The sequence below is a fragment of the Grammomys surdaster genome, unplaced genomic scaffold (assembly GCF_004785775.1).
Source record: "Grammomys surdaster isolate TR1022 unplaced genomic scaffold, NIH_TR_1.0 100, whole genome shotgun sequence".
NCBI classification, from domain to species: Eukaryota; Metazoa; Chordata; class Mammalia; order Rodentia; family Muridae; genus Grammomys; species Grammomys surdaster.
In genome coordinates, this window is record NW_021604579.1 from 5,045,790 (window position 1) to 5,068,631 (window position 22,842).

Consider the following 22,842-nt stretch of genomic DNA (forward strand, 5'->3'; position numbering starts at 1 on the left):
GAACTTGGATCCTCTGCAAGAACAAGTACTTTTTGATAATTTTATTTTTTAAGACATTTCCTTTTTTTTTTTTAAATATTTTTATTTATATCAGTACACAGTAGCTGTTTTCAGACACAACAGGAGAGTGCATCGAATCCCATTACAGGTAGTTGTGAGCCACTGTGTGGTTGCTGGGAATTGAACTCAGGACCTCTAGAAAAGCAGTTAATGTTAATAACTGTTGAGCTATCTCCAGCCCTGACAGTTTCTTTTTTTAGAGGTTTCCTGGTAGTCCTGGAACTCATTTGCTGATCAAGCTGGCATTCAGTTCCATCTGCCTCTGCCTTCCAAGTGCTGGGATTAAAGGTGTGTACCATCAAGCCCTGCAATAAAATTTAATCCAAACAAAATATTAGGGTCTAGGCTTGGGGAAATTGCTCAATGTGGGCTGCTTGTTTGAGGATCAGAGTTAGGATTCCCAGAGCTGGGCTGCTGTGGTGGCTGTTGGTAATCAAGGGTTACAGAGGTATAGATGGGTCAAACTGGCTAGCTAGACTAATAGAATTAGTGAGGTACAAGTTCAACTAGAGTCTGACTTTTTCTTTATGTGTGTCTGTGAGTGTATGCAATGTGAGTCTAGAAGAGGGTGTTGGATCTATTGGAGTTGTAGTTACAGGTTATTAACCACCACGTGGATGCTGGAAACTGAACCCACATGTGCTCTTAACACCTGAGCCATCTTCTCTAGCCTGATAAATGCCCTCTTGGTGTTCAGAATGAATTTTATGTCTTGCCTGGCAGTGGTGGCCACATGGCTTTAATCTTAACACTGAGGAGACAGAGACAGGTGGATCTCTGAGGCCAGCCTGGTCTACAGTTGAGTTCCAAGACAGTCAGGGCTTAGTAACCCTAGCTGTTTATTTGCTGCTGCATTCTTATCTCTTAGTCTTTTTTCATATGACAGCTCTGTCTTCCATTTAAACACTCCAAAATGGTTGAATTTGCAATATTATAAGGGGTAGCCAGCCAAAGATGGATAAAGTGTTTTTCCAGATGTGTTCTGTGGCATATATGCACATAGTCCCCTTTCTCACATCATAGCACACAATGATAGTCTTTAAAAATTATCTTTTAAACATTTTTTTTAAAGATTTATGTATATGAATAGGTTGTCACTTGTCTTCAGACACGCAAGAAGCAGGCATCTAATCCCATTAAAGATGGTTGCGAGCCACCATGTGGTTGCTGGGAATTAAACTTAGGATCTCTCCAGTCCTCTTTATCATTTCTTTTCAGCTATTTGCTCATTGTGCTGGTTAGTTTCCCATTAGAATCACTTAATATTCTTATTCCTTTTTTTTTGGTTTTCTGAGACAGGATTTCTCTATAGTTCTGGCTGTCCTAGAACTCAGCTCTGTAGACCATGCTTGCCTAGCCTGCCTCTGCCTTCCAAGGACTAGGATTAAAGAAGAGTGCCACCACTGCCCAACTATGCCTGGCTTTCTTTAAAACATTTTTTTACATGTATGAGTTTTGCCTGTATGTTGTGCACAATGTGCATACAATTCCTGTGGTAAATAGAAGAGTCTTTCCGAACCTCTGGAACTGGAATTTTGGACGGTTGTCAGCCACCATATGGGTACTGGGAACCCTGCCTAGTTCCTTCATGAGAACAGTCAGTGTTGTCACTGATACATCTCTGTAGCTCCTAATTGGGGTGTTTTAATCACAACAATGGAAAGGAATATAATACATATACTTTCCTTTTCTGTTTTTTGAGACTATTTTTTGAGACTTGTGTTCTCAAGTAGGCCTCCAAAGTATATTGTCTATACTGTTTTTAAATTTAGTTGTCCTACTTTAGCCTACCAAGTGTGAATTACATATGTGCCCCTACTATTGACTTTAGTATTTTTACTTCCCTTGACAGCCAAAAAGATTCAACTCCTAGGAATCTTGTTTTTCTAAGTTTATTATTGTTTTGTTTTATTTTTAATATATATATTATATATAAACAAATCTTTTTTCTTTTTCCGAGACAGGGTTTCTCTGTATAGCCCTGGCTATCCTAGAACTAACTGTAGACTAGGCTGGCCTCAAACTCAGAAATCTGCCTGTTTCTGCCTCCCAAGTTTGTTGTATTTTTGAAACAGGGTTTTACTACATAGCCTTGGCTAGCCTGGAACTAACAATGTAGATTAGGCTAGCTTCAAACTCAGACCTACCTCTGCTTCCCAAGTACTGGGATTAAAAGCATGGACTACCATTCCTGGCCTGATAAATTATTTAGCAAGTATATTTTAGAGCTGGGTGGTAGTAGTGGAATACACCCTTAATCCCATTCTTGGGGAGACAGGGGCAGGTGGATTTCTGAGTTCGAGGTTAGCCTGGTTTATAGAGCTAGTTCCAGGATAGCCAAGGCTACACAGAAACTAAGTATATTTTTGAAAAATATTAAGGTTATTTATTGTTGTTTATATATGTGTTAGTGTGGTGCCAGAGGACTCTTGTTGTCAGGGACACCTTTCAGGAATGAGTTCTGGAGACTCAAACTTGAGTTATCAGTCCTGCAAGCAAGCACTTTTACTCCAAGTAAAGGTTTTACTCATCTTACTAGCTCCAAATGTTTTGTTTTTTGGTCTTTTTTTTTTTTTTGATTCTCCTGTCTCTTCCTGAGTGTTGAGATTAATTACAGCATGAACTACCAGACTCTGCAAATTGTTCTTGTGAGTATAGTCAATTAAAATTAAACACATAAAATTAATTTTTAGAGCTAAGTGTGACAGACACCTTTATTAATTAATTCCAGTACTTGGGTAGCAGAGGTGAATTCATATAGTGTTTTGTAAACTGTTAATGGTATATACAATGACATGTACAAAGCTTTAGTGTAGTTAGAAACACAGCATAATCTGACATTGCTCTGTGACATATCTTCTATTTCATCTGTTACATATTGGAAATAAATAAAAATGTGGTCCTTTAATCATGGTAGTTAATGAATTTGTTCTTGTAGTCCTTGGATAGAATTTGGAGGTAGTAACTCAGTGGTAGATCACTTACTTTAAGTCTAGCATTTGAAGACTTTGCTAAGTATCTGTGAAACATAATCAATGGGAATAAAACTAGCTGCAGTAGGATTTGTATATAAGAATCTGGTAGATAGCCTGCTTTGTTGAGTCCTGTACCTGAAAGTATTGCTTTTTAAATTATTGTGCCTATTTTTTTCTGGTTCTTCATAGGAAAGTTGCTTGTTTCAGTGATTTAGGATTAAATTTTATTAAGCTACATTGAATTTTGTGTAATAGTAAGGGGATGACAGTAGTAAGGGTGTCAGAATACACCACTCCCCCCACCCCCCCTTTTTTTTGTTTTTGTTTTGGAGACAATACACCCTTGTGTGAGTCATTCTAGTCATTAAACTTAGGTTGTCATGCTTGGAAGCAGGTGTGACTTTATCCACTCACCAAAGAATTGAGCTTAATAACTGAGTCAGTAAAATATTTGCTTTGTACATATTTTGTTTCTTTTCTTTTTTCTTTTTTATCTTCCTTTTTTTTTTTTTTTTTTTTTAAAAAACTTTTTTTTTTTTTTTTTTTTTAAAAGACGGTTTCTCTGTGTAGCCCTGGCTGTCCTGGAACTCACTCTGTAGAACAGGCTTGCATAGAACTCAGAAATCCAGCCGGACAGTGGTGGCGCACGCTTTTAATCCCAGCACTTGAGAGGCAGAGGCAGGCGGATTTCTGAGTTCCAGGACAGCCAGGACTACACAGAGAAACCCTGTCTCGGGGGAAAAAAAAACATGAAAATTTTATGCTTTTGTATTTTTCTGATACTACTTAATATCCAAGCTTAAAAGATTTACATTTTAATTTTTTCCTCTTATTGATTATAGTATTGAAGATGCTCCTGCTCCTTCTACCTCTGCAGATAAAATGGAGAGGTAAGATTATATGCTACAATTATGTTTATATTTGAAACAAATGAAATTATGTAACTGAGGGAAGTTTGTTCACTCTGGGAATGAAATCTGAGGCTTTACTCATAGTAGTATTACTGGAACTGTCTCTTCTGTCCCTCTTCTTTTTAGATGCCTCTAGGGTCTGCAAAACCTGTTCAGGGATTCATTTAGATCATTTTTATAAAGAAAATCTGCCCCTTTCATTGTTTAATTGGCAGTAATATAAACACAGTAGTAGGTAAACCTAATGTCTGTCCAACCTAAATAAAGGATGTGCCATAATGACCACTGTGAACTGCTAACAGATTTTCCAAATACCTGGGTATTTGGAAGACATTTTATCCAAAATGAGAACATTCCTTAGGGGAAATCAATTCACAGTGTTTGTTTCCAGTAATAATATTTGAGGTAAATGAAAACTAAGATTTTCACTGTAGCTTGTTATTGTGCTTTCTTAGCATGCATAACAATCAAGGTTTACTCTCCAGTAACAGAAAGATTAAAAAAAAAAACTTTGGGGCTTAGATTTTGTAAGTAACCCCAGTTATCTTAATTTCTTTTCTGTTAGCTATTATAAAACATTGAGTAAAAGCAACCTGGGGAAGAAAAGATTCATTGAGCGTAACACTTTAAGCATCAATAAGGAGTATCAGTGGGAGCCATGGAAACACTGCTGTTTTCTTCTTTGTTTTGCTTACAGGCTCATGCTTAGCAAGTTTGTTTTTTATTTTTGTTTGTTTTTGCAGTGGAAGTCCATCTTTCTAAGGATGGTGCCTTTCTCAATAGGCTGGTCCCACAGGCCAGTCTGATTCTGGGCTGTTCCTCATTTGATACTCAAATGACTCTAGGGTATGTCTAGTTGGCAGTTAAAGCTAACTAGGACACCCAGCTTATTGAATCCTAAAGTAGGAGTTATCCTGGACTACAGATTGAGACCCTACCCCCCATTCTCCCCCCCCCCAAAAAAAAAACACAAACAAAAAAAAACCCTTAAAAGTAATTTAAGCCGGATAGTGGTGGCACACGCCTTTAGTTCCAGCACTTGGGAGGTAGAGGCAGACGGATTTCTGAGTTTGAGGCCAGCCTGGACTACAGAGTGAATTCCAGGACAGCCAGGGCTACACAGAGAAACCCTGTTTTGGAAAAACCTAATTTAAACTTTTGGAAAAGTATTTTTGACCATCATGAATTTGATCATGTCCCAGTACTTCAAAAATGATTTAAAATTAGATTGAAATTATTGAAATGATTGAATTATTTGAAATGATTGAAATTAGAGGTGACTTAAAAAAAAATGTGGTAAGAGGTAAGTATAATAGGACTTAACTGTAATTTTAACTATTCTATGAATTGAAATAGGAAGGCTGATCGCTTTTACTCTCAGTTTATGGCCTATCAATGCAACTCGTGAGACCCACTCCCATTCCTTTTTACTAAGTGCTGGGATTACACAAGTATGCACCACCAACCCTGGTTTACCTAACCTAAGCTAGTCTTTAACTTGCTATGTAGCTGGGGATTTATACCACACTGTTTTATGCTAGGCTTTAAACCCAAGGATTCATCTATAGGTAGGCATTTTTTCAATTTAGTCACATCTGCACATACTTCCTCATAACATTTTTTTAAATTATTTTTTAAAAAATATTTGGGGCCGGGCGGTGGTGGCGCACGCCTTTAATCCCAGCACTTGGCAGATTCCTGAGTTCGAGAGTTCGAGGCTAGCCTGGTCTACAGAGTGAGTTCCAGGACAGCCAGGGCTATACAAAGAAACCCTGTCTCAAAAAACTTAAAAAAAAAAAAAAAAAAATTTGGGCTGGAGAAATGGCTCAATGGTTAAGAGCACTGACTGCTCTTCCTGAGGTCCTGAGTCGAATTTCCAGCAACTGTGGTTCACAACCATCTCTATCTAATGGGGATCTGATGTCCTCTTCTGCTGTGTCTGAAGACAGTGACAGTTTACCCACATATATGAAATAAATAAATCTTTAAAAAAATATTTCATGTGTATAGGTGTTTTGCCTACATGTACATTTATGCACTACCTGTGTATTTAGTGTTACTTGGAAGCCAGAATAGGTTACTGGATGGATCCCTTTGAACTAGGTTTTGAGATGTCATATGGGTGCTGGGAATTGAACCTAGGTCCAGTGCTTATACTGAGCCATCTCTAGCCTCTCTGTAATCACTTTCATCCCAACATGTACCATATTTCCCCTTCCAAGAACAAGAACTTATATTTTATTTAGCCCTGGCTCACCTGGAACACACCATGGCCTCTGCCTCCCCAGTCCTGGGATTAAAGGGTGTGTCACCATGCTTTAATTTTTTTTTTAATTTTAATGTTTGTGGCATGCCTAATTTGTATATGTGTGTGTATGCTTATGGTGTATGCTGTGTGCACACATGTTCACTTAAAGGCATAAAGTTGATATTGGGGATCTTTGATCATTCAGTGAATATGAATCTCTCAACTGAAGCCTGATCTTGCTGAGTAGGATGCCTTCTCTACTTTCTAAGTATTAGAAATACAGGTGGGTCTACCCTGTGTTTAAGAGGGTCCTAGGGATCCAACTCTAGTCCTCATACTTCTTCAATCAGAGATTTATCCACTGAGGTAATACCATAGCCTCCTATTTATTTAGTTTGCCTATTCACCCAGATGGGGTTTCTCTGTATAACAGCCCTGGCTGTCCTGGAACTCACTATGTTGATTAGTCTGGTCTTGAATTCTGGCCTTGAGATCTGCTTGCCTCTGCTGAGATCAAAGGAATAGGTCACCACACATAGCTTATTTATTTACGGTATTACACCTCCCTCTAGAGTTTCATATAACACTGGTTTGGCCAAAGTCTCCCTGTATTTCCTGTGATGATCTTAATATTTTAAATTTTTTTGCCTCCTTCCAACTGCTGAGATCGCAGGTCTATGGTACCATACTTGCTTTTATACAGTGCTGGAGATTAAACCCAGGGATTTTTGTGTTTGCATATTAGACAAATGCTATCAACTGAGCTATATATATTCCTTTTTGTTTTTTGAGTCAGAGTCTCACTTTGTAGTCTTGGGTATCCTTGAATTTTCAGAGATCCACCTGCCTCTTAAATTCTGGGGTTAATGACATGTACCACCATACCTGTCTTCTGGTCCATCCCTGCCCCTTTTTTCTTTTAAAGCACTGTGTGTGTGTTAACAACTTGTGTATATAGAATGTTAGGAATTAAATTCAGGTTGTATGAGTACACTGGAGCTGTCTTCAGACACCAGAAGAGGGCATCAAATCACATTACAGATGGTTGTGAGCTACCTTGAGGGTTGCTGGGATTTGAACCTATGACCTCTTTAAAAGAGCAGTCATTACTCTTAACCATTGAGCCATCTCTCCAGCCCTTCAGTTTACTTTTTTAAAAATCTTTTTTATTTTTAGTGTTATGTGTGTATAGTTCTGTGAGCTTATGTGCCCCACATACATACAGGATTCTGCAGGACAAAAGAAGTCATTGGATTACCTGGAACTGGAGTTAAATACCATATGGGCCTTCATGTGGGTGTTGGAGTTGGAACCCGTTTTCTGGAAGAACAGCCAGTGCTCTTAAACCCTAAGCTATCTCTCTAGACACTTTTTTTTTAAAGTTATATATTCCAAGATAAGATTACCCATTTCTCATTGATTGGTAACTTTGTCAAATTTTTAATCTAGTTTGTATTCTGGTCTGGTCTGTATTTATGTTGCTATCGTATTGTCCTGTGTCTTACTTGGTATGGGGACTTGCTTGACTCTAGGGCCTCATGCATGCTATGCAAAGGTTTTGACTCCCAAGTGAGCCTTTGTGTTTTGTTCTTTGTTGTTGGTTTTTTTTTTTTTTTGTGTGTGTGTGTTGTTTGTTTTAAATTTATTTTTATTTGTATGAGTGTTTTGCCTGTGTATATGTATGTGCACCATGCCTCCTCCTTTAAAACCCTTTTTTAAAAAAAGAAGACAAACTGATTTTATAGCTCTGGCTGCCTTGGCCTCAAATCATGGAGAACTGCTTGCCTATTTATTTATTTTTATTTTAATTCTTTTTTTATTTTACTTTTTTTTATTTTAGCTCTGGCTGTCCTGGAACTCACTCTGTAGACCAGGCTGGCCTCGAACTCAGAAATCTGCCTGTCTCTGCCTTCCAAGTGCTGGGATTAAAGGCAGGCGTGTGCCACCACCACCCGGCTCACTTGCCTATTTTTTGTGAGTTCTGGGATCAAAGCTGTGTGTTACCACACAGTCTTTCTGCTTTTGCAACAGGATCTTTATAACCTGAGAATGGATATTATAGTTATCTACCACCATGTCTTGTGTGTATGGTACTAGAGAATGAATCTAAAGCTCTGTGCATTGCTGGAAAGCAGTTATATCTCCAGCCTCAACCCTACCTATTTTTTTTTTTTATAGTTTTTGCTTTTAATTTTAGCTAGTAAACACGTATGTGTTTTGGTTTCCTTGTTGGTAGTTTTGTTGTGTAATTAGCATTTATTTATAATAGCATGTTCTGTAAGGTTTTGTGAAAGTTCCATTTTTAATTTTTTTTCTTTTTTTGTAAGTGTGACTTAGCAGGTCTTCTCTCTTCATATAGTATCTTGGTGTGTAGTTAACAAGCTCATTCTCAGTCATCCTGCCTTTTACCTTCAATCCTGCGATTATGGGTGTGCATCCTGCTTGGTTAATTTGCTAGGTCTTTTTAACTGTTATGGTTTAGATGTAATATATCCAATGAATATTGATGTAAACAATATTTGACACTAAATAAAATATTTTTTTTGCAGTCTGGATGTGGATAGTGAAGCTAAGAAACTACTTGGATTAGGACAGAAACATCTGGTGATGGGTGATATTCCAGCAGCTGTTAATGCATTCCAGGAAGCAGCTAGTCTTTTGTAAGTATATGTTCTATTGTATTGCTTATAAACTTGTAAAAGGTTTTCTATGGGGATAAAGAAGGAAGAATGAGTATAGAGGCACAGGAACACGGTGGTAGAGTACTTGCCTAATATGGGAACTCCCACATCTAATCTTCTGAACCACAAAAACAACTCTAGCTTTTTATTTTCTGTGGATGAGTTTTTATTATAATTCTAAAGCCTAAATATCACTGGGTAATTTTAGACTTTAACCTTTTTGATAAGATGATTTTCATCATTGTCACTAATAAGACAAATAATTTTTTACTTTTTATTATATAAAATATGCTTGAGAGTCGGGGGGTGGTGGTTGGGGCACACCTTTAATCTCAGAATTTGAGAGGCAGAGGCCAGTCTGGTTTATTGTAGAGGAAGTACTAGCACATCCAGGTATACAGAGAAACTGTCTTGAAAAATATACTTTGGCTCAATTCTAAGGCCTTTTAGATGGAAAGCAAGTACATTAAGCTACTCCCTTATTCTACTGGGCATCAGTTTGGTTTTTATTTTTTAATTTTTTTGTGTGTGTATGAATATGTTGCCTCAAAGTATGTATATATGCCATGTGTGCCAAGTGCCTATGGAGGCTAGGATTGGGCATTGGGATACCTTTGGTAGTAGATTGTGAGTTGTCAAGTGTGTGGGTGCTAGGAATCAAACCCAGTTTCTCTGTCAGAGCATTATTTTTTTTTTTTTTTAAAGCTTTCAACCTTCTCTCCAGCTTGACTACTCTTTTGTTTTGTTTTTTCGAGACAGGGTTTCTCTGTGGAGCTCTGGCTGTCCTGGAACTTACTCTGTAGACCAGGCTGGCCTCTGCCTCCCAAGTGCTGGGATTAAAGGTGTGCGCCACCACCACCCGGCAGGATAGCATATTTTAAACATTGACATTGTTATCTGCTTATGTAATTGATTGGAATATGATGGGAGCCATGAGTTGGCTGTATATTGGAGAAGCAGATTACTAAAGTAATCTTAGTCTTCAATCACTTTTCTAATCACTTTGTCTGAACTCTTTGTTTCTATGATAGTTTTCCTAATAGTAATTGAAGGTTAGTCATGTGTTCTCATTCACACCAGGAAAAAAATTCTTACAAGCTTTTGTAGGTTTCAGATTTACTTTTTGCCCATGCATAGTTTCTTCTCTCAGCATCCAGAACAATCTTATTCTTAGATGTCTGAAGCAGTCACTGGGCCTGCCTTTGTTCTTTTCTGTCTGGACTTAATAAGTTTGGGCTGTGTATTTAGTGCTATGAGTGAAGATCCAATATATTCTGGTGTCTTTTATTATTATTATTATATGTAAGTACACTGTAGCTGTCTTCAGACACCCCACAAAAGGGTATCAGATATCATTACAGATGGTTGTGAGCCACCATGTGGTTACTGGGATTTGAACTCATGACCTCTGGAAGAGCAGTCAGTGCTCTTAACCACTGAGCCATCTCACCAGCCCCCTATTCTGATGTCTTATTCTCTGTATTACTGTGATAAGCACCATGCCCCCAAATCAACTTGGGTTAGGTATTAAGGGTTTATTTGGCTTATATGTCCTGATCATACTCCCATCATTGAGGGAATTCATGGCAGGAACACTGCTTATCGGCTAATTTTCAATGTCCTACTCACTCTGCTTTCTTATACTATTATGACCACTGGCCCAGAAGTGGTATTGTCTACAATGGACTGGGGAGGGGGGGCTTCCTATATTAATCATTAATTCAGAAAATGTCCCATAGACTACAGGTTGTCTCAGATATTGTCTCAGTTGAGATTTCTCTTCCCAGATGACTCTAGATTGTGTAAAGTTGTCAAAAACAAATCAGTGTAAACTGTAAGTATTGGAAATTTTTCCATAAAAATGTTTCTGTCTGAACATGTACATGTCTGGTGTTAAGCAAGGCCAGAAGGTGAGCATCAGATCACTGGAACAGGAGTTAAAAGTGCTTGTAATCTGACCTATCGGTGCTGGGAACTGAACCATTGAACCTGGGTCTTATGGAAGAGTAACAAGTGCCCGTAACCATTAAGGCATCTCTCCAGCACAATACGTGGGTTTTTAAAGAATAAGTGAACACTCTTAGTTTATTCTTTAGAATTTTGAAAGATCAATGTTTTCACTCTCCTGCCAGAAAGGTTATATTGGAATCTTTTCCCCTTCAGTGTTGGCTTAAAAGCTCACGGCCTCACATTCTAGGAAAGAGCTCCACTGAGTTAAATTCTCATTGCTTAGGAAAAGAATTTAAGAAAAACTGTTCTAATGGAATTCACTTAAACATAACCTTCAGCACAGTTACTTTTTGCTTAGTTTGTCTCATATTCAACTTTTTTTTATATTATTACTTTTTTTTTCATGACCATTAGTGTTTTGCTTGCATATATGTGAGGGTGTCAGATCTCCTGGAAATGGAGTTAGACAGCTGTGAGCTGCCATGTGGGTGCTGGGAATTGAACCTTGGGTACTCTGGGAGAGCAGGTAGTGCTCTTAACTGATGAGCCATCTCTCTAGTTCCCTTGCTTGTCTCATAGTCTTGAAAGATTAGTTGGTTTAATTTTATAAGACTTATGCTAGTCTTTGGATTCCATGAAAGCTGATATACTTGCTTCTTGGTTTTTAATGTTTTATGTGTGCCAGGTATGCCCATTAGTTTAGAGGTCCAAAGAGGGTTTTGGATTCCCCAGATCTGGAGTCCTTGCTTTTAACTGCAGAGCCATTTCTCCAGCCCTAAGTATATGACTCTATGACTTTATATATGTATATGTGCTTGTCTGATGCCTTCAAGAGGCTAAAAGAGGATACTGGATTTGGAACTGGTGTTATGGCTGTTAACCAAGTGGGTGGGTGCCAGGAACAAGTGCTCTTAACCACTCAACTTTTTCCAGCAACCTTTTTTTTTTTTTTTTGGTTTTTTGAGACCGGTTTTCTCTGTGTAGCCTTGGCTGTCCTGGAACTCACTCTGTAGACCAGGCTGGCCTTCAACTCAGAAATCGGCCTGCCTCTGCCTCCCAAGTACTGGGATTACATGCATGTGACACCACTGCCCAGCTTCCAGCTACCTTTTTTGTTCTTGTACTGTTTTTGTTTTTTTGGAGACAGTTTTCTCTGTGTATTCCTGGCCATTCTGGAACTGACTCTGGAGACCATGCTGGCTTCCAACTCAAAAGATACTGGCCTCTGCCTTTCAAAGTGCTAGAATTAAAGGTGTGTGCCACCATTGCCCAGCTTTTCCAGCCACCTTTTTAGTTTTTTGTTTTGTTTTTCTCCTAGGCTTATTTCTCCTCCTGTCTCCCTGACAGGGTTTCTCTGTAACCCTGGCTATCCTAGAACTGCTTCCTTAGACTAGGCTGGCCTTGAACTCAGAGATTAGTCTGCCTTTCTCTAGAGCATTGGGATTAAACCTTACATACCACCATGCTGGACAACTGTTTCAGTAAAATAGCTCTGAGCAGTTATATAACACTTGCATTTTACAAAAAGGAAAATTTTAGGCACAGAGGTAGAAGAATTTGTCTAATAGTGTATTGCTAGTTATGAGTTAAAAAGAGGTTTCATTTTAGGTATCCTGCTTTCAGTGTTACTGCTCTATGGAAACTGGAGAGATGGTGTAGTGGTTAAGAGCACTGACTATTCTTCCAGAGTATCCAAGGTTCAATTCTCAGTACCTACATAGCAGCTCATACCTGTTTGTAACCTCAGTTTTAGGGCTTATGACACTCATATAAACATATGCAGGCAAAACACCAATAAATGAAAAATAAAAATAAATTAAAAACACAATCAGAAACGATACTTTATTTCAGAATACCCTTCCATGGTTCTTTTTCATTTTGTAAGTCTCAACCAAAGATCTTTTAACTGTTCTGGACCACATGGTATTTATAAAGTGGCAGCAAGAATACTTATAAAATACTTAGTTGGTGGCACCTAAAATCTATATTACATATAGATTTAGAATATGTAACATTAACTTCATGTGTTGTTAACTAGCAATTAACAATGTTCAGACTAGGTATTTACTTTCTTTGTAGAGGTAAGAAGTATGGAGAAACTGCTAATGAATGTGGAGAAGCCTTCTTTTTTTATGGGAAGTCACTTCTGGAGTTGGCCAGGTATGTCTTGGAAATGTCTTGGAAAGCCTCATTATATCACTTTGATTTCTTTAAAAATTGAAGCTTCTTTGTTGGCTAAAATTGTCTATGCAAAGAATGAAATTACTTTTTTGAGGTTTTAGTTAGTAGAAACAGTGATCTTTTCAGTAATAGTCAATGGTTAATCAGGGTTTAATACAGAGATGAACATTAAGAAACACTCAGCTGCCAGGCAGTGGTGGTGCACGCCTTTAATCCCAGCACTTGGGAGGCAGAGGCAGGCGGATTTCTGAGTTCGAGGCCAGCCTGGTCTACAGCGTGAGTTCCAGGGCAGCCAGGGCTACACAGAGAAACCCTGTCTTGAAAAACCAAAAAAAAAAAAAGAAAGAAAGAGTCTGAGCAAGCTCAAAATAGTTATTCAATAAGGACTGTGTGGAGTCGAATTTGAATAAGTAACACATGAAAATATCTAGTAAATAAGACTTTCTTTGTAAGGTTCCATATCCCTGAATTTCCAAAATCTGAGGAGGCTGAAGCAGGGGGACCAAATTCAAGTTTTGTAGCCTGACTTACAAAAGGAGACTTTCTCTCCAGTTGGAGACTATTAACATTCTTAGAAACTGCTTAACAAATCTATTATATAAATGTTTAATTTATTAATTTACTAAATAAGTTAATAATTAGTATTCATTTAATGTACAACTATTGTATAAAAGTAAAGCTACAAGGTTATTTTGTATAAGTGATAAGTCTTCCCACAGTTCTCTTAAGTTCCCTAATTTTGTGAATATTCAGAACACTTAATGTATTAATACTAAATGAGTTAGTACTAACACAATAAATTGACAGAGTGTCACTGGCCATATAAGGGAAATGGGAATAGATTTTAGTTTAGTATAGTTTAGATAATAGTTTGTCCCTGCTACAAAATGAAATGGATAGATGTTTTATTCTCTAGCTGATAATCACTATTTGCACATTTCAGATGAGAGTCTGCTTTCTCTTATCCTACTGCATTAGTGCTTGTTAAAAGTTTTAAATGGTTTCTTTAGTATTTTTTAATTGTTCAAAATAATCAGCCAGTCCTGTGGTGATCTTATATAGGCTTAATTAAGCACATTTGCTATTGAGCAGAAAGTGCTCTTGTTATACCTGAAGTCAGTGTCCCCACCCTTCCTCTCTGGTTCATTCATATCATACTCTGTGCCTCTTTTTGGAGTTCTCTGAACCATGGAAGAAGTGATACAGACATTCTTTTATAGCTGGACATTCATTATTAAAGTTTTGATCATTGGTTGTCTTCCTTGAGCGTGTAGTTGGTTTTGTTTTTTTGTTTGTTGTTTGTTTTGATATGGAAGTGTCTTAGTTGATCAGAGTAACTTAAAAGAGCTTATTTGGAGGCCTATCGTTTCAGAGGGTGATTTCATAACTATCATGGAAAGGAGCATGGTGCAGGGCTGGCAGGCATGGAACCGGAGCAGTAACCATTGTTGGAATGGCTTGAAATTTTGAAATGTCTGTGCCCACCCCAAGTGACACTCCTCTTCCAATAAGACCTTTCCAAATAGTTCCACTAGCTAGAGATCAAGTATTCTAACATGAGCAATTCTCATTCAGACTGCTACTTTGTAGTGATCTTACTTTGTAGATCAGGAAAACTGCCTAATTCATATTCCTTAGTTGGTATTAAAGGCATGTGACACAAGGCTAGGCCTACTGTTTTTGTTAATGTTGCTGCTGTTCTTTAAGATTTTTCTTATTTTAACCAGTTGGTGGTGTCACAGCACTTAGGACAGAGAGGTAGGCCGATCTCTTGAATTTGGGGCTGCCTGGTATGCAGAGCTTGTTAGTTCCAGGACAGCCAGGGCTATACAAAGGAACTGTCAAAAAAAATTTTATGTAGAGATAGATTTGTTTGTGCACATAAGTGTGAAGTACTTCCCAGGGCTAGAATTCTCAGATCTCATAAGAATTTGAATTATAGACATTTGTGGATGCCAACAAATGAATTCAGGTCCTCTGGAAGAGAGGCAAGTACTGTTAACCACTGATCCATTGCTCTGACACTGCATCTCCCTCCCTACACTCATTTTTAAAGAATAGGTCTTGCTGTGTGGTCATGGTTGGCCCTGAACCTGCAGAACTCTTACAGTTTTGAATATATATTTTTATAGTCTCTTAACTTGATTTCTTTTCCTGTTTTTTTTTTTCCACAATCATAAAATACATTATTAGGAACTAGTTATACTTTTGTGCTTTTTCTTCTTATAGAATGGAGAATGGAGTGTTGGGAAATGCCTTAGAAGGAGTGCATGTAGAAGAGGAAGAAGGAGAAAAAACAGAAGATGAATCTTTGGTAGAAAATAATGATAATGTAGATGGTATGTAGAGTTGCATGCTACAGTCAAGAGATGCGACGACTGATATTTCTTTTAAAAAGTTATGGAAATAGGGTTCTCCTGGTGGTTGGTCTCTCCAAAGATACTTGGGCTGATGTAGTAAGTGTAGGCCATTACTAAAGTGATAGTGAGCATCTAAGAGAATAACCAAATGTATCAAATAGATAAATTCTTTTAAATTGGCATATTAAATATTAAAACATTAAATATGTTTCTGATGCATATTTTTAAAACACCTTACATAGCTCAGTTATTTTTAATAGTCCTTGGAGCACTTCTGTTTTATACATCTCAGAAAATTAAATATTTTCTAAGTTTGTCTGTTAGAATTTTACATATCAAATAAGTATAATGTTTAAGAGAGGGAGGAGAGCTTGACATCTCTTTTCTGACTATTAACAGATTACTCTATGTGAACCTACAGGCTTCATTTCTTTGCAGTATGTTGCTTTGCTAGCTTGGATTCTCCCTTTCTCCCTTTGCTTTTCTCATTGGGGCATCTGATAAAACTTAGGCTTAAAGGGAATGTATTTCTACTTTCAATTTATGCTTTTATCATTAAACTTGGAGACATGTTTATGCTTCATGTTCTTTAACCATGTAGAGGAAGCAAGGGAAGAGTTGAGAGAACAGGTTTATGACGCCATGGGAGAAAAAGAAGCCAAAAAAGCAGAAGGCAAGTCTCTGACAAAGCCTGAAACTGATAAAGAACAGGAAAGTGAAGTGGAGAAGGGTGGAAGAGAAGATATGGATATAAGTGAGCCTGCAGAGAAGCTCCAGGAAAAAATTGAATCGACTTCAAAGCAGTTAACTGAATCCTCTGAAGAGGCAAAAGAAGCAGCAATACCAGGACTGAATGAAGATGAGGTCACTTCTGGGAAGACAGAACAGGAATCACTGTGTACTGAGGAAGGAAAATCAATTTCTGGAGCTTATGTTCAAAATAAAGAATTCAAAGAAACAGTGCCTCAGGAGGAGGGAGAGGAAATAATAAGCTTAGAGAAAAAGCCAAAAGAAACTTCAGAAGATCAGCCTGTTGAGGCTCCAGAAAAGCAGGGCACTTTAATGAAGGTGGTAGAAATAGAAGCTGAAATAGACCCTGAAGTCGAGTCAGTGGACGTGGGTGGGGAGGACCCAAAGGATCAAGTAGCTACCTCTGAGAGTGAACTAGGAAAGGCTGTTCTTGCGCAACTGTCAGGGCAGGATGTTGAAATATCACCAGTAGTGGCTGCAGGGGCTGGATCAGAAGTCTCTGAGAAGCCAGGGCAGGAGATTACAGTTCTTCCCAACAATGGTCCAGTTGTTGGACAATCAACTGCAGGAGATCAGACTCCTAGTGAACCACAGACTTCTGCAGAAAGACTGACAGAAACTAAAGATGGCTCAAGTGTAGAGGAGGTCAAGGCAGAGCTGGTTCCTGAACAGGAGGAAGTTATGCTACCTGTAGAAGAATCTGAGGCAGCTGGAGATGGGGTTGAGACCAAGGTAGCCCAGAGGGCCACGGAGAAAGCACCTGAAGACAAATTTAAGATAGCTGCTAATGAAGAGACACAAGAGAGAGACGAACAGATGAAAGAGGGTGAAGGTAACCGGGATATGATAGAGCTGCAGTGGGTGGAGTACATTTCTAGATTTGACTCACTAATCATTGGTAAAAGTCAGCCTTCCATTCAGGATTTTCAGTCTGCCTTTAGAAACTACAAAATAGGTCTTCTGATTTCTGAAACTTGGCTAGCAGTCAGTAACTTGTTATTCCATGCTAGCCAACGAAATGATATGAAGGGTGGATTAGAAGTGGGTTGTGGGATAGCTAGGGACATAGTAGGCTAGGCTGGCAGAGAATGCTGAATGGATGTTCACTTGCATGTCTTTGGAATTTTAAATTTGCTGTTCACATGGTTTCTCCTCTGTTGTAGGAAGTAGGAACAGAGCAGTAGAATCCACTGAATTGGTACACTTAAGCAGGCATGCCATTTAAGTGAAGTCAGTTAACTTTCTGGTGCCCTTTTCACTATTAGTCCCTAGAAATGTTTAGAGGATTATTCACATTAATTTCAGTAGCCCTCTTCAGGGAAAAGAGATAGAACAGTACTTAGCCATTATCCCTTTTGTTGCTTTCCTTCTTCATTTAATGCTTGCTTTGGCTGCTAATCAACTATAGTGTTACTGGCTTAATTCAGATTCAATTTTATCAATGTTTTTAAGCCTCTAACTAATTGGCACGTCTGACTTGAGTTGTTCTCAGTTGGGGATTCTACTGTAAGTTTCATCTAACATTGGCATTAATAATTACAGGTATATTTCAATTAATTTTCTGTGTAGCTGATAAACTATTTTATGGGTTGTCTTAAGTTACGGATTTTCAGTGACCTATCTTTATTACTTGACCATTCTGGTAAGCATTTGCCTGTGTGCAGGTCCCTGCACTCCAGCCAGCAGACATAGTCAGATGTGAACTTGGTAAGTGGTAGTACTGTTGGGCTTCTTGAGCTTTAGGAGTTAATAGAAAGCTTAGAATTAAATTCCTCAGGTTTTTTTTTGTTGTTGTTGTTGTTGAAAATTCTTGTGTTTTGATTCTTCCCCCTCCCTCTGAAGTGCTGAGGATTGAACACAGGGCCTCATGTGTTAGCCAAGTACTATACTGTTGTACCAAATCTTCATCCCTATAAGTGACATTTTTTTTAGTGTTCTTTGGCTAATAAGATTTTGTGGATTTTATAAGTACAGTCTAGGGAGAAAGCCTTCATCACACCTAATAGAGATGGGTGCAGTCACCTTCTATGGTTGGTTCCATTATATTGGATAAATGGTAATCCACATCTTATATGTGGGTAAAAGCATATGCCACCCAAGTGTGAGAACCTGAGTTCCCAGAATCCACATAAAATTGTCATATACTCCATACCAGCCTTTCTCAGGAGAGATAGGAGACATATAGATTTCCTAGAAGCTTGTGGAACAACTAGCCTGGCACATAAGAGACCCTGTCCCGTCACTGAGCCACCCAAGACCATCTCCCCTGTACAGATGCAAATTGTAGTCATAAAGGTTTGCTCTGCTCAGATGGTCTGTGCTAACTGATCTGGTAGGTACCTGTAGGAATTATAGAATTAGTATTCTTTCATTTATTTTTGAAGCAGGATCTCACTATGAATCCAGACTGGCCTTAAATAATGGCAGTCCCCTGGTCTATGACATGCCCTCTGTGCTGGGTTTACAGATGTGAGGATTGCATAGCTTATTTATCTTTGATATATTTTCTTAATTGGTATCTAATTTTCATTTTGGCATATTTTAAGTATGTCACGAGATCAGATGTAAAAATAGGAAAATGGAAAATGCACATGACTAGTAATACTTGTTTGCAATAAGGTCAGAAAATACTTAAATTTATTTTTGCTGACGACATTAAGTATATTCCTATTAGTGCTTTTTCACTGGTTTGTTTAAGTTTGGGAGTTTTTTTTTTTTTTTTTGATTTTTTCGAGACAGGGTTTCTCTGTGTAGTTCTGGCTGTCCTGGAACTCACTCTGTAGACCAGGCTGGCCTCGAACTCAGAAATCCACCTGCCTCTGCCTCCCAAGTGCTGGGATTAAAGGCGTGCGCCACCACTGCCCGGCGAAGTTTGGGAGTTTTACAGTTAGTGGCTTTCTAGCTCATCTCCACTATTCATAAAGGCAGTAACTTAGATTTCTCAAGAGAAACTCATTTTCAGGTAATTGTAAGAACATTAATGTATAAATTTTCTACGAAATTCTAAGATATTTTATGCCAAATTAAGTTTCATGACACTTTGGTATAAGTACAAATAGGTACAGATACCAGATAATTATATGTTTGTAATTTTGTTTTTTTCAGACTACATCTCATTCTATAGCTTAGTTTCACTAATAACTGAAAGTATAGCTGTTTTGTTTGTTTTCAAAAGAGGGTTTCTTTTTTGTTTGTTTTTTTCGAGACAGGGTTTCTCTGTTTAGTCCTGGATGTCCTGGAACTCACTCTGTAGACCAGGCTGGCCTCAAACTCAGAAATCCGCCTGCCTCTGCCTCCAAAGTGCTGGGATTAAAGGTGTGCGCCACCACTGCCTGGCCAAAAGAGGGTTTCTTTATACCCCTGGCTGTTCTGGAACTCAGTAGTCTGTAGACCAGGCTGGCTTTGTATGTACAGAGGTTGATCTGCCTCTGCCTACTATATGTAGGTATTAAATGTATGCACTACACTACCACCTGGCCTTAGTCTCCAACTTTTAATGATCCTTCTTCCATGCCTGGTTTTATGAGTATTGTGAAAGCACATGCTTGGATTATTTTGGAGGTTGGGTGAAGTCATTTTCTAGTTTAAACTTAAAAAAACTAAAGTACATGAGAAAAATAATATTGGACCTGGATAGATAGCTTAGTGGTTAAGAGCAGCTCTTGAAAAGGACCTGAGTTTGCTTTTTTTTTTTTTTGTTTTTTTTTTTTTTTTTTTTTTGGTTTTTGGAGACAGGGTTTCTTTGTGTAGCTCTGGCTGTCCTGGAACTCACTCTGTTTGTTTGTTTGTTTGTTTTTCGAGACAGGATTTCAATGTGTAGCCCTGGCTGTCCTGGAACTCACTCTGTAGACCAGGCTGTCCTCGAACTCAGAAATCTGCCTGCCTCTTCCTCACAAGTGCTGGGATTAAAGGCGTGCGCCACCACTGCCCCGCCTGAGTTTGCTTTTTAACACCCACATTAGACAGTTCACAACTGCCTGTAACTCCACCTCTAAGGTGGGAACCCTTTTCTGGGCCACCACAGGCGTTTACACTTGTGTGCATGGGCTCCTACGATTTTTTTTTTAAGTCCTTTAAAAAATTTTTTTTTAATTTATTTTGTTTCTGTGAGTACACTTTTACTGTCTTCATATACACCTGAAGAGAGCATTGGATCCTGCTACAGCCAGTGCGCCACCATGTGCTTGTTGGGAATTGAATTTAGGGGATCTGGAAGAACAGTCAGTGCCCTTAACCACTGAGCCATCTCTCAAACCCGAAAAAGATCTTTTAAAAAATGCTTTGGTGGCTGTGTTTCAGAAGCACTAAATTACATAGTCAGAAACAAAAAGTGAGTCTTTTATATTCTGGGAACTAGCCAGTTGTTGAGCTCCAGTTTCAGTTAGAGATGCTATTTCTGAAATTACAGTAACAGAGTGAGAGAGGAAGAAACATAACATTGACTTCTGGTCTCCTTAGGGATAAACACCTTTCACACAAAAATGTGAACCTTTTGGTTACACAGGGTTTACTATGGTTTAGTAGGTTGTTCTTTGCAAATTGTTAAAGTACTTTGATAGTGCTAGCAGTTGGTAATATAGGAATTTTCTGTACCCATTCCCATCGTATCAGTTGATTTGCAGATAAAACCACTGGCATTTAACTTGGCTCAGATAGGCCTTGTGGAATGCATGTTTAGTCAGTACTTTGGAAGCAGAGGTGGGTTTGAGGCCAGTATGGTATAGATAGCAAGATTCAGAATAGCCAAGGCTATAACTTCTCAAAAAATCAAACCCAACTTTTCTTATTTCCTTTTTCATAAGTTGTAGAATAATGACATTTGTGGGGTTTTTTTGTTGTTGTTGTTTTTTGTTTTATGGAGGAAGAGTTAAAAACATTTACCTGGAAGCTATGTACTCCCATATACTAGTGAGATGCAGAAATATTGCTGAAAGTAGTTTGGGGTATTATTTTGTAAGATTTTGTCTTGTTGAGAAGGTAAAAAGAACAAAAATATCACCATCTAGCTTAATGAAAAATGACAGTGAGTATATACTTAATCTGTGTGAATTGATTGTATCAGCTAAAACAGGTGATATTTTAAGTTGTCTTATCAATAGCAATTAAAAACTTATTTGAACAACTGATGTGTAACTGTACATCATAATAGTTGTAGGTGTGGCTACACACTTAAATCTTAAAAATAACTAGTTGTTCTCAATTTTTTAAGCTGGCTGGAGTCTGTGACTTGCTCATTGGGGAGAGCTGATGAAGACATTTCTCTTTTCCTTCATAGCTTATTGTAGGAAGCTACTTTTTGGTATTCAGAATGGTTTGGAATTATTTAGGTTTTGATACTTTGAGTGTAATGTGATTGTCTTACCAAATGACTAAATGACTATTTCGTGAGTTGATGGGAGATTTTTGCAAGAGGCAATATATAGGTAAACTTTCTTATTCTTAATCACACCAGGTTTAGTTTTATAAGAAAATCATTAGTCTTTTAGCTGACATTTGGAGGAATATACTATAAAACAGTGTGTATATTCTAGTGTAGGTCAAATTTGAATTAGATGATAACCACTAACTGAAGATAAACCAGATCAGATGCTGATTTGGATTAGCCTCTTTTCCATTCTATCTTAGAATGTAGGTCGACAGATATTTATCCGAATCAGACAAGACAAGAAATACTTGTAATTACATCTCAATACTGAGGAATTTTTCCTTGTAGAAACTGAAGGCTCAGAGGAAGAAGACAAAGAAAATGACAAGGCTGAAGAAACACCAAATGAGTCAGTTCTTGAAAAAAAAGTAAGCTGTTATTCCTTCAGTACTATTACAACTCTCTTACTGTAGGGTTATGGGTTACGAATATTGGAAATGTTCCTGTAAGAGATAGCTGCTCCTTGAAGAGTGCTTAGGGGTTCTTTTTTTTTTCCATTATAAGATCAAATACAACATTATGATTATATTTCATTGAGATAACATGACAAATTTTAGTGGGTATACTTTTGGTCGGTTTTAGGGGAGAAGGCCTGCATTAAATTATACATTTAAGATTCAGTCTCTAAAAAGATGCCTGTCTTGTTCTTTTGCCTTAACGCCAATGATTTGTATATATTTCAGTCTCTTCAAGAAAATGAAGAGGAGGAGATTGGGAATTTAGAACTTGCCTGGGATATGCTGGATTTAGCCAAGATCATTTTTAAGAGGTAAAAACTCATGGTGTTTTGGGGCTCATGTGGGAATTTGTGGTTGAAAATAAAAAGCAGTTTAAGATTAGACAATTATTTTTAAGGCTTTACAAATTTTTGTTTTAGGCAAGAAACAAAAGAAGCCCAGCTTTATGCTGCACAAGCCCATCTTAAACTTGGAGAAGTTAGTGTTGAATCTGGTAATGCATTTCTTTATGCTGTCTTCTACCTTTCCCCATTCTCCCCTCTTGTTTTCTTTAGAATTGAGCTTGAACCTCTAAAATTACAAAGGCAGGTTTTCCAGCCCTCTGCTGACTAAAGGAGAAATGTGTTAGCCTTGAGCTGTCTCTATGTATAACAAAATCCCGTAGACAAGAATAAGAGGTTTGAGTTCTCTATACCATCTAGAGCAGTAAACAGCCTTGTAAATTGTGTATCCTGACAGTTAATTCAAGCATTCCAGAGGGGAGACAGAGACTCCAGGGCAGCCAGATCTATATAGTGAGACCCTGTTTGGAAAGAGGGAGAGATGACTCCATTCATGAACTGA

The 22,842-nt window shown here is 38.0% G+C and overlaps 1 protein-coding gene across 2 annotated transcripts in view; it reads left to right on the plus strand.

The window, feature by feature from the left end:
* Nasp (nuclear autoantigenic sperm protein) overlaps positions 1-22,842 on the plus strand; it is a 29,460-nt gene that overhangs the window by 3,234 nt on the left and 3,384 nt on the right. The window contains exons 2-9 of one of the 2 annotated variants that reach the window (XM_028784942.1): positions 3,878-3,925; positions 8,744-8,854; positions 12,905-12,985; positions 15,236-15,345; positions 15,968-16,948; positions 21,830-21,909; positions 22,225-22,310; positions 22,419-22,492. In XM_028784942.1, coding sequence (XP_028640775.1) covers positions 3,878-3,925; positions 8,744-8,854; positions 12,905-12,985; positions 15,236-15,345; positions 15,968-16,948; positions 21,830-21,909; positions 22,225-22,310; positions 22,419-22,492 — 1,571 coding nt within the window. The remainder of the gene's footprint in view (positions 1-3,877; positions 3,926-8,743; positions 8,855-12,904; positions 12,986-15,235; positions 15,346-15,967; positions 16,949-21,829; positions 21,910-22,224; positions 22,311-22,418; positions 22,493-22,842) is intronic. The other variant, XM_028784934.1, reaches the window with a different exon arrangement.